Consider the following 12323-nt stretch of genomic DNA (forward strand, 5'->3'; position numbering starts at 1 on the left):
CCCGCTCCTAGGGAGGCTAAGGCTGGAGAATCGCTTGAACCCAAGAGATGGAGGCTACAGTGAGCCAAGACTGCGCCACTGCATTCCAGCCTGGGCAACAGAGTGAGACTCTGTCTCAAAAAAAATAAAAATACAAAAATTAGCCAGGCATGGTGGCGCGTGCCTGTAATCCCAGCTACTGGGGAGGCTGAGGCAGGAGAATTGCTTGAACCCAGGAGGTGGAGGTTGCAGTGAGCTGAGATCACGCCACTGCACTCCAGCCTGGGTGACAGAGGGAGACTCCATTTCAAAAAATAAAAATTAAAAAATTAAAAAACAAAATACTGGCTGGGCACAGTGGCTCATGCCTATAATCCGAGCACTTTGGGGGGCCGAGGCAGGCGGATCACCTGAGGTCAGGAGTTCGAGACCAGCCTGACCAACATGGTAAAACCCCATCTCTACTAAAAATAGGAAAGTTAGCCAGGCATTGTGGCTCAGGCCTGTAATCCCAGCTACTCAGGAGACTGAGGCACAAGAATTGCTTGAACCTGGGAGGCAGAGGTTGCAGTGACCTGAGATCGTGCCATTGCAGTTCAGCTTGGGCAACAAGAGCAAGACTCCGTTAAAAAAACAAAAGGCCAGGCGTGGTGGCTCACGCCTGTAATCCCAGCACTTTGGGAGGCCGAGGCGGGCAGATCACGAGGTCAGGAGATCGAGACCATCCTGGCTAACATGGTGAAACCCCGTCTCTACTAAAAAAAAAAATAATAATACAAAAAAAAGTAGCTGGGCGTGGTGGCAGGCGCCTGTAGTCTCAGCTACTGGGGAGGCTGAAGCAGGAGAATGGCGTGAACCCGGGAGGCGGAGCTTGCAGTGAGCTGAGATGTGCCACTGTACTCCAGCCTGGGCAACAGAGCGAGACTCCTTCTCAAAAAAAAGAAAAGAAAAGAAAACAAATTACCCAATTAAAAAATGGGCAAAGAATCTGAATACACACTTCTCAAAAGATGACATACAAATGGCCAATTATATGAAAATATGTTCAATATCACTAATCATCAGTGAAATGCAAGTTAAAACCACAATGAGATATCACCTTACATCTAGTAGAATGGCCATTATCAAAACAAGAAGAGATAGCAAGTATTGGTGAAGATATAGAATACAGAGAAGGAGGACCCCTAGTATGTTGTTGGTGGAAATGTAAATTGGTGTACCCATAATGGAAAACAGTATGGAGGTTCCTCAAAAAATTAACAATAGAACTACCATATGATCCAGCAATCCCACTACCGGGAATATATCCAAAGGAAATGAACTATCTGTGAGATACCTGTACTCCCACATTCACTGTCACATCTAAGATATGGAATCAATCAATCAATGGATAAATGAATAAAGAAAACATAGTATATACACATAATGGAATACTATTCCACTTAAGAAAACCCTATCATGGATGAACCTGGAGACATTATGTTAAGTAAAATAAGCCAGGCACAGAAAGACAAATACCACATGATCTCACTCATATGGGGAATTTTAAAAAGCTGAGGCTAGTTCGAAGGTAGTGACTTATTTTAATTGATTGTTCACAGTCAGTTACAGATAATACTCTTTGTTCTACTCTTTCCCACCTTCTCACTACTGCACTTGACTAGTCTAAAAAATAATAATAAATAAAAAATAACAAAGTTGTAAGGCCGGGCATGATGTCTCATGCCTATAATGCCAACACTTCAGGAGGCCCACATAGGAGGATCAGTTGAGGCCAGGGGTTCCAGACCAGCCTGGGCAACAGCAAGTCCCCATCTCTACAAAAAATTTTTAAAATTAGAGGGACATGGTTCTGTGTGTCTGTAGTCCCAGCTACTTGGGAGGCTGAGGCAAGAGAACTGCTCAAGTCCAAGAGATTGAGGCTGAAGTGAGCCATGATCATGCCACTGCACTCCATACTGGGCAAGAGAGCGAGACCCTGTTTCTTTTTCAAAAAAAAAGAAAAAAAAAAAGAGAGAGAACTTAAGAAACTGCTGGGCAGAGAGGGAAAGGGTTGGGGAGATGTTGGTCAAAAACTATGAAATTTCAGTTAATAGGAGAAATACATTCAAGAGGTCAATTGTATATCAGGATGACCATAGTCAATAACAATATTTATATTCTTGAAGATTGCTGACAGATTTTAAGTGTTCTCACCACAAAAAAATGGTAAGTACGTGAGGTAATACATATGTTAATCAGCTTGATTTAGCCATTCCACAATGTATATATTTCAAAACATGTTGTACATGATAAATATATATAATTTTATTAGTCAATTAAAAAATAAGACTGGGTGCAGTGGCTCATGCCCGTAATCTCAGCACTTTAGGAGGCCGAGGCAGGTGGATCACTTGAGTCCAGAAGTTCAAAACCAGCCTGGCCAACATGGGAAACCCCATCTCTACTAAAAAAAAGTACAAAAATTAGCTGGGCATAGTGGCGCGTGCCTGTAGTCCCAGCTACTCAAGAGGCTGAGGCAGGAGAATTGCTTGAACCCAGGAAGCAGAGGCTGCAATGAGCCGAGATCATGCCAGTGCACTCCAGCCTGGGCAACAGAGCGAGACTCTGTCTCAAAATAAAATAAAACAAAAATAAAAAATAAAAAATAACATAACATAACATAACATAACATAACATAACATAGGTTGGGCATGGGGGCTCACACTTGTAATCCCAGCACTTTGGGAGGCCAAGGTGGGTGGTCGCTTGAGGTCAAAAGTCCGAGACCAGTCTGACCAACGTGGAGAAACCTCATCTCTACTAAAAATGCAGAAATTAGCCAGAGTGGTGTGAACCTGTAATCCCAGCTTCTTGGAAGGCTGAGGCAGAATTGCTTGAACCCAGGAGGTGGAGGTTGCAGTGATCCGAGATCATGACACTGCACTCCAGCCTAGGCTACAAAGTGAGACTCTGTCTTTAAAAAAAATAAAAATAAATAGGCCGGGCGCGGTGGCTCAAGCCTGTAATCCCAGCACTTTGGGAGGCCGAGACGGGCGGATCATGAGGTCAGGAGATCGAGACCATCCCAACATGGGCTAACATGGTGAAACCCCGTCTCCACTAAAAAATACAAAAAAACTAGCCGGGCAAGGTGGCGGGTGCCCGTAGTCCCAGCTACTCGGGAGGCTGAGGCAGGAGAATGGCATAAACCCAGGAGGCGGAGCTTGCAGTGAGCTGAGATCCGGCTACTGCACTCCAGCCTGGGCGACACAGCGAGACTCCGTCTCAAAAATAAAAAAATAAAAATAAATAAATAAAAATTGTGGACCTGAAAAAAAAAGAAACTGATAAAATGGAACAAAATGTATGAAGCAACAATCAATATATATCACACACTATTCCCAACTTCATAAATACTGACAAAGAGAGATATCAGGAGAAGGCATTGAGTAAAGTTTGATGTTAAATACACACATACAAGGCCGAGCACTGTGGCTCACGCCTGTAATCCCAGCACTTTGGGAGGCCGAGGTGGGTGAATCACAAGGTCAGGAGTTCGAGACCAGCCTGACCAACATGGTGAAACCCCATCTCTACTAAAAATACAAAAAATTAGCCGGGCGTAGTGGTACGTGCCTGTAATCCCAGCTACTCAGGAGGTTGAGGCAAGAAAATCACCTGAACCTAAGAGGTGGAGATTGCAGTGAGCAGAGATCACACCACTGCACTCCAGCCTGGGCAACAGAGACTCAGTCTCCCAAAAAAAAAAAAAAAAAAAAAAAATATATATATATATATATATATATATACACACACACATTCAAAGTAGTTGATATAAGAGTATAATCAAAGAAATGAAGTGGGAAGACGGGGAAACCCTCTAGGCCCAGAATAAACAGACACAAATAAACAGAGCTTCAGACAGCCTCATCAGCAAGTGAATAATTACAGTCTTCTTCAATAAGATAACATGAGTAATTTAGTTCAGAATAAAGTCATTAACCTTAACCAACAATAACCTCCCACCTGCAGAGAACAGCTACTGACTACAAGAGACTGAACCTCTACAGACACAGAGAACCTAGAAGCAAGAACCCTTCCGGATAGGAACTAGCAAACTGGGACACTTATAATTTTTGTATTCAAAAATCAGGACTACTACATATCTTTGACAATCAGATGTCTAATGTATGCACTGCAACAAACAGTTCATGTAATCTACATCTACATTATTTGGCATATAGAAGCCTACCTGATGGTGGTGAGGAGAGGAATCTTAGAAGATACACAGCTGCTGTCAAAAATTCTGCAAAATAGAGAGAGTAAGACATTATTTTGTTTCTTAAAAACTTTCTGAAATAAATATCAGTGTATTTAACAAGCTTCTCATTAATTCACAGTATGAAATACATAATTGTCATTTAAAAATATGTAGGATCAGGCCAGGTTTAGAGGCCTATGCCTGTAATCCACAGGCAGATCACCTGAGGCCAAGAGCATGAGACCAGCCTGGGCAATACAGTGAGACCCATCTGTGCAAAAAATTTAAAAATTAGCTGGGCGTGGGGCACATGCCTGTAGTCCAAGCTACTCAGGAGGCTGAGGTGAGAAGATCACTTAAGCCCAGGAGTTTGAGATTACACTGAGCTATGATCACACTACTGCACTCCAGCATGAGCAACAGAGCAAGACCCTGTCTACAAAAAAAAACATAGGGGGTAGGATCCGGCTCCAACAAATCTTGGCTAAAATACTAAACAAAAGTTGCAAGATGTTTTATAAAATAAGTCAGTGCTTACAGTTTAGTGTAGAAATCATTTGGCTGGCTGTTGTGGCTCATGCCTGTAATCTCAGCACTTTGAGGCCAAGGTGGGAGGATCACTTGAGGCCAGGAGTTTCAGACCAGCCTGGGCAATATAGTGAGACCCTATCTCTACAAAAAAAATTAAAAATAATAATAATAGCTAGGTATGGTGGCGCATACCTCTAGTCCCAGCTACTTGGAAGCTAAGGCAGTAAGATTGCTGGAGCCCAGCCAGTCAGGGTTGCAGTGAGCCATGATCATGCCACTGCACTCTAGCCTGGGCAACAAAGAGATCTTGTCTCTAAAAAAACATTAATAATGATAAATGAATAGAAATAAAATGCACATTCTAAAGTGATCATCTGAACTGTAAAATTATATCCACAATTCACAATAATATGGGACATAAAGGATATGTTCTGAAAATGTACAAATCACCTAAAAGTACATCTGTGTATCAAGAGCAGTTTCCCTGAGACTCATCAGTTGAAGGCCTGATACTGTCATTTCCAGACTAAGATCAACCAGCAACCAAGGAGGAGTTGTGTTTTGGTTTTCAAGAGACAGCATCTCAGTTGATGTCCAGGCTGAAGTGCAATGGCACTGTCACAGGTCACCGAACCCTCAACCTCCCAGGTTCAAGTGATCCTTCCACCTCAGCCTCCCAAGTAGCTGGGACTATAAGCACACAATACCATGTCTGGCTAATTTTTTATGTAGACAGGGTCTCTTTCTGTTGCCCAGGCTGGTCTCGAACTCCTGGGCTCAAGTGATCCTCCCACCTCAGCCTCCCGAAACGCTGGGATTATAGGCATAAGCCACTACACCTGGCCAAAGAGAGGAGATTTTATACAGCAGTTAGAGAACAGTCTAGAAGCCTCCACTGAGCACTTCAGCAGAAGGAAACTAACAGCATCACCACCTCCTTCTTCTCTTCTCCTTGTGCCTAGCTTTTCTAGTATGGTTGCTTGGCACTAGAGCTTATTGCCTAAATAGATTAGTAGAAAGCCAAACCACTAATAGTTAATGTAACAAGACTAAACTGCAGTGTAAATGAACAGGAACAGAACAGGTAGCTTTCGAGACAAAGGAAACTGAATGAGTGGAAAGGGGATGCTGGCCTACCATTCCCTGGTGACTCTCTTTCTGCACCATCTGGTAATACTCACAGACTTTGCTAGAAACTAACTGGACAACTGTCACACACTGCAGACCACACTCTTCCCAACAGGTGGGTTTAAACAGAAACTGGGTGCCATTCTGGAGCCTGGTGCACAGTATACACTCAACTGAATAATGTAGGAATTCCAAAATAGCTTAAGGTAAAACTCTTAGAAACTGAAAAGGGCTTGCAATTTTAAGCAAAATCAGGGATTCTAAAAGAGAACAAAATAATTTTCCTTTGTGATTACACTAATGTTCCCGACATCTTTATTGACACAGTTTTGTTTTTTGTTCAATTGGTTTATATTACACTTTAAATCCATTTTTGGGAAGTAGCTATAGAAAAGTACTAAAGCTAAAACCCTAGAACTATAAAACCATATCCAATAGCTTGTATAGAACCCCAGTTTTTGCTATTTTCTGTCTGCTCACGGTCTGGGGCTCTGCAATTTCCATTCAGCACTTCACTTGCAGTATAGATCACACTGACCCCAAAGTATGCTAAAATTATCTCCTTCTCACAGCCTGGTTTCGGGGATTCTTCAGTGTTTAAAGGAAAGCTGGACCATAAACCCCTCAGGGTACCTATGGACCTTTGCCAGTCTCAAGGAAATTTCCAGGACCCAAAAACTGCTGAAAAGCCATTAAATACAGGTCATCAGTCTTTAGGAACCTAGATATCACTACTAAACAATAACGTTAGCAATTTAATAGGGAACAGCAGTAAACAAAGCTTTTGGTTTACTGACACAATAGCTATAGAATCTTTACATTCCTTAAAAACATTTCTGCCTTCCCAATTTACCTCAGATTACAATCGGCACATGTGGTCACCACTCTGTTACCAGTAAGAGGTGAAAAATAGGCAGAAGCAATGCTCTTTGTATGTTCAGTCAAAGAAATCAAAGGCTGACTTCTCCTGGACTTCAGTTGCCTTGCATCATAAATATGAGTATCCCTGTAATGGGAGAAACAATGATCAATGTTGCCATAGTACATGTAATGAGCCTCTACAACAGGGCTAAACATAAGTTAGACACTCACATACTTGCTATACTGGGGAACATTTAAGACACAACTCTCGGCTGGGCGCGGTGGGTCGTTTGTAATTCCAGCACTTTGGAAGGCCGAGGCAAGCGGATCACCTGAAGTCAGGAGTTCGAGACCAGCCTCAACATGGAGAAACCCCGTCTCTACTAAAAATACAAAATTAGCTGGGCATGGTGGTGCATGCCTGTAATCCCAGCTACTCAGGAGGCTGAGGCAGGAGAATTGCTTGAACCTGGGAGGCAGAGGTTGCAGTGAGCCAAGATCACGCCATTGCACTCCAGCCTGGGCAACGAGAGCAAAACTCCGTCTCAAAAAAAAAAAGACAGAACTCTACTCGGGAAGGTGAGGCAGAAGAAAGAAGAATCGCTTGAACATGGGAGGCGGCAGTTGCAGTCAGGTGAGATTGCACCACTTCACTCCAGCCTGGGCAAAAGAGCAAGACTCCATCTCAGGAAAAAAAAAAAAAAAAAAAAAAAAAAAAAGACAGCACCCTCTAATACTCTATTAGTTTTCCCAAAACTGGTATAGATAACAAGTACAATACTAGACATGTTCCAAAACTATAGCAGATACATGGATCCAGTGCATATAGAAAGACAAGTTTTTTGTTTTGTTTTGTTTTGTCTTTTTTGAGATGGAGTCTCACTCTGTCATCCAGGCTGGAGTGCAGTGGTGCAATCTTGGCTCACTGCAACTTCTGCCTCCTGTGTTCAAGTGATTCTCCTGCCTCAGCCTCCGAAGTAGCTGGGATTACATGTGCATGCCACCACACCTGGAAATTTTTTGTATTTTTAGTAGAGACAGGGTCTCACCATATTGGCCAGGCTGGTCTCAAACTCCTGACCTCAAGTGATCTGCCTGCCTCAGCCTCCCAAAGTGCTGGGATTACAGGCATGAGCCACCACGCCCGGCTTTCAAGTTTCTAGTTGGTTTTTCAATCCTTCCAAGAAAAAAGCTAACACAGGCCAACAAGTTATAGGTCACATATAACTTTTTTTCCTTAAAATTGAAACTTTCTTCTCGTAAGATCAGAAGCAAATACATATAACACCAAGAAAAAAATTTTCTTTCAGCATTTTCACTATTTATTAAATCTAAAAGTATTTATTTAAAAAAAAAATCACTCAAGTCTCAATCAGTGTAGAAAGGAAAATTACTTGGCCTTTGGGTATTATGAAAGTAATACCTTTTGTAATATTTTATTACAGTATCTTTGACAACCAAACTAACCCATGTAATTTTGACATTAAAAGGTCTAAGTCATAAAGTCTTATAAAGACCATACCTCAATCCGGCAGTGATAAAATACTGTTTATGCACTGGGTGGACATGAACAGTTCTTATTTTTCCCATAGAAGAACTGGTAAGTTTCTCATAAGAAGTTCCAGGTGTCCGTCTATCCACCAGTGACATATTTCCATCCCAGTGTCCTACTATCAAAGTGGAGGCATCTTCTGACAAGAAGTCGAAGGAGGAAAAGCTACTTCTTTCATTTCTATACACCTAAGAATATAAGTAACAATCAGCTTGTATCACACTCTTCTTGCAAAGAAAGCCAAAACAGCCAGGCGCGGTGGCTCAAGCCTGTAATCCCAGCACTTTGGGAGGCCGAGACAGGTGGATCATGAGGTCAGGAGATTGAGACCATCCTAGCTAACACGGTGAAACCCCGTCTCTACAAAAAATACAAAAATTAGCCGGGCATGGTGGCAGGCGCCTGTAGTCCCAGCTACATGGGAGGCTGAGGCAGGAGAATGGCATAAACTTGGGAGGCGGAGCTTGTAGTGAGTGGAGATCCGCGCCACTGCACTCCAGCCTGGGCGACAGAGTGAGACTCCGTCTCAAGAAAAAAAAAAAAAAAAAAAAAAGAAAGCCAAAACATAAATTCTTTGGTAAAAGGGTTATAAAACACTTTACCCAAATAACCTCATTTATCCTCTCATCATCCCCATCAGATGCACAAGACATAATGGAAACACAGTCAGGGTATTTGGGGTGTCCATTGCCTTGAATATTTATCATTTCTATGTGCTGGGAACATTTCAAGTCCTCTCTTCTGGGTATTTTAAAATATACAATACACTGTTGTTAACTATAGTTACCCTATTCTGCTACTGAACATTAGAACTTATTCTTTCTATCCAACTGAAAATTTAAAAAAAAAAAAAAAGGAAACAAAGGCACTGATCAGCTGTGTCTACAACTAAATGGCCCATCTACCCATGTCAGGGCTACATCCCAAATCTCTCAAACCCAATAAACCTCAGTTCCAGATCTACCCTGTGAAACTTAACAGGAAAAGAACTGAATCTGAATTCTACCCAATTGAAATTATATTTTAATATGCAAAGTAACTTTGCCAACCAAGTCCAAGATACACAGCTGAATGCTCACCTACTCTTAGTAGAGGAGTAAATATATACATTTTTTGACAGTTAATCAGGCTACATCTATCAAAATCATTAATGCTTATACTTTTGGACCCAGTAATTTCACTAAGAGATCCGTAACAATGTCTGCTGCAAGACTGCTTATAATAGCAATAAGAAGCAACATAAATATCCACCAAGAGAGATCTGGTTAAATAAATGATGGTCCACCTCTACTTTGAAATACCGATAAGGTAGTTTTATAGCATTAACTGTCCAAGATATACTATTAAGTGAAAAGAGTTGCAAAACGCTATGTATATTAGTATGAAGCCATTAGTATAAAGAAGAGGAGAAAAAAATGTGTAACTATATGCTTTGTAAGCACAGGTATACTTTGTGGAAGCATACTCAAGATACGCAACAATGGTTACTTGTGGATAATGCAAATGAAGGACAGACAGATTTACTTTTATATCTGAGTTACTGTAAATATTTTATCATGAGCATTTTTTTTTTTTTTGGGACGAAGTCTCACTCTGTTGCCCAGTCTGGAGTGCAATGGCACAATCTCGGCTCACTGCAATCTCCTCCAGTCTGGAGTGCAATCACTTGAGGCAGCTTCAAGTGATTCTCCTGCCTCAGCCTCCCAAGTAGCTAAGATTACAGGTGTGCACCACCACGCCCAGCTATATCGTGAGCATGTTATTAAGTTTTTAATCACATGTAATCCACAATGCAATCACTTTGGGTTTAGGACTCATGCATATAAAGAATAAAAAATAAATCTTCCTGTCAACTAAGAGGGGATAACCACAATTCTAACTGTTGAATCATGAATTGCTGATTTTTAGTTTTAAAAACAAGTATTATAAACTAATAATAAATTAATATACTAAAGGCATCACAACCTTCACACCCCACAAAAAGACCAATATATACAAATGAAACCTGGCATACTCAATATATTTAAATGATTAAGAGCAGGGGCTTTGGAGTCAGACAAATCCTGGTGTAAATTCTTGTTCTGCCATCTATGTCCTTGAGCAACATCATAAACCTCTCTTTGCCTCAGTTTTTTCACCTGTTAAACGCAGTAACATTACTCATTTTCTAGGCTGTTATAAGGCTTAATGATGTATATAAAGCACACTCAAGATAGTGCCTAGTATAAGGTACCTGTTCAGTCAGTGGTAACTGAAACAAATTACAAATACATGCAATAGCATGAATGAATCTTAAGTGTTACACCAGGTAAAAGAAGCCAGAAACAAAAGGCTACATATCATTTAATTCCAAATGCTTGACATTCAGGAAAAGGCAAAATTATAGGGACAGTAATCACATCAGTGGTTACCAGGGATTGCAGACAGTGGGAGAATGACTACAAAAGGTTATGATGTAGTTTAGAGGGAAATGGAAATTTTCTTTTTTTTTTTTTTCTGAGATGGAGTCTCACTCTGTCACACAGGCTGGAATGCAATGGTGCAATCTTGGCTCACTGTAACCTCCGCCTCCTGGGTTCAAGTGATTCTCCCTGGCCCAGCCTCCTGAGTAGCTGGGATTACAGGCGTGAGCCACCATGCCCGTCTAATTTTTTGTATTTTTAGTAGAGACAGGGTTTCGCCATGTTGGCCCTGTCGGTCTCGAACTCCTCATCTCAAGTGATCCACTGCCTCAGGCTCCCAAAGCGCCGGGATTACAGGCATGAGCCACCACGCCCGGCTCTATAGCTTGATTATGATAGTTACACAGGTGTACACAATTCACCAAAACTCACAGAATTGTACACCTAAAATGGTAAATTGTACCATATGTACCTTTTTTTTTTTTTTTTGAGAGTCTCCCTCTGTCACCCAGACTGGAGTGCAGTGACACAATCTCAGCTTACTGCAGCCTCTGCCTCCCAGATTCAAGTGATTCTCATGCCTCAGGCCTTCCGAGTAGCTGGGACCACAGGTGCACGCTACCATGCCCGGCTAGTTTTTGTATTCTTAGTAGAGGTGCAGTTTCACTATGTTGGCCAGGCTGGTCTTGAACTCCTGAGCTCAAGTGATCCACCCTCCTTAGCCTCCCAAAGTGCTGAGATTACAGGTGTGAACTACCGTGCCTGACCTATTCTTTGTATTATTGCAAATAATGCTGGTATGAACATTCCTGTACAAGTTTTTGTGTGGACTTCTGCTTTCATTTCTCTTGGGTGTATACCTAGGAGGGATATTGCTAGGTCATATCGTAACTCTGTTTAACATTTACGGAACTGTCAAACTTTCCCCAACCAACTATACCATTTTACATACCAATTCTCAATGGATAAGAGTTTCAATTTTTCCACATCATTGCCAACACTTGTTATTACTGGCAAGTGTAGTTATCCTAGTGAGTGTAAAGTGGTATCGCATTGTGATTTGCATTTCCCTAATGCTTAGAATCTTTTCATGTGCTTATTTGCCATTTGTGGTGTTTTTGTTTTTTTTTTTAAGACAGAGTCTTGCTCTGTCGCCCAGGCTAACGTGCAGTGGCACGATCTCAGCTCACTGAAAACCCCACCTCCTGGGTTCAAGCGATTCTCCTGCTTCAGCCTCCCAAGTAGCTGGGACTACAGGTGCCTGCCACCATACCTGGCTAATTTTTGTATTTTTAGTAGAGATGGGGTTCCACCATGTTGGCCAGGCTGGTCTCAAACTCCTGACCTCAGGTGATCCACCTGCCTCAGCCTCCCAAAGTGCTGGGATTACAGGTGTGAGCCACTACGCCCAGTGCCATTTCTGTTTCTTTAGAGAAATGTCTATTCAGATCCTTTGCCCATTTTTTAATCGGGTTAGCTTTTTTAATGAAGCTGTAGGAGTTCTCCACCTATTATTTTCAAGTCAGGCTTATTGAAATATAAGTTACAGCCGTGCGTGGTAGCTCACGCCTGTAATTCCAGCACTTTGGAAGGTCAAGGTGGGCAGATCACTTGAGCTCAGGAGTTT

At 41.8% G+C, this 12323-nt stretch overlaps 1 protein-coding gene across 4 annotated transcripts in view; it reads right to left on the bottom strand.

Annotated features, from left to right (window-relative positions):
• LOC105491277 (WD repeat domain 76) overlaps window positions 1-12323 on the bottom strand; it is a 44619-nt gene that overhangs the window by 3017 nt on the left and 29279 nt on the right. For all 4 annotated transcript variants that reach the window (XM_011757534.3, XM_011757511.3, XM_011757544.3 and 1 more), the window contains exons 10-12: window positions 8265-8482; window positions 6735-6887; window positions 4214-4267 (exon numbers count right to left, since the gene is read on the bottom strand). In XM_011757534.3, coding sequence (XP_011755836.1) covers window positions 4214-4267; window positions 6735-6887; window positions 8265-8482 — 425 coding nt within the window. The remainder of the gene's footprint in view (window positions 1-4213; window positions 4268-6734; window positions 6888-8264; window positions 8483-12323) is intronic.

The sequence above is a fragment of the Macaca nemestrina genome, chromosome 7 (genome assembly GCF_043159975.1).
Source record: "Macaca nemestrina isolate mMacNem1 chromosome 7, mMacNem.hap1, whole genome shotgun sequence".
Lineage (NCBI taxonomy): Eukaryota > Metazoa > Chordata > Mammalia > Primates > Cercopithecidae > Macaca > Macaca nemestrina.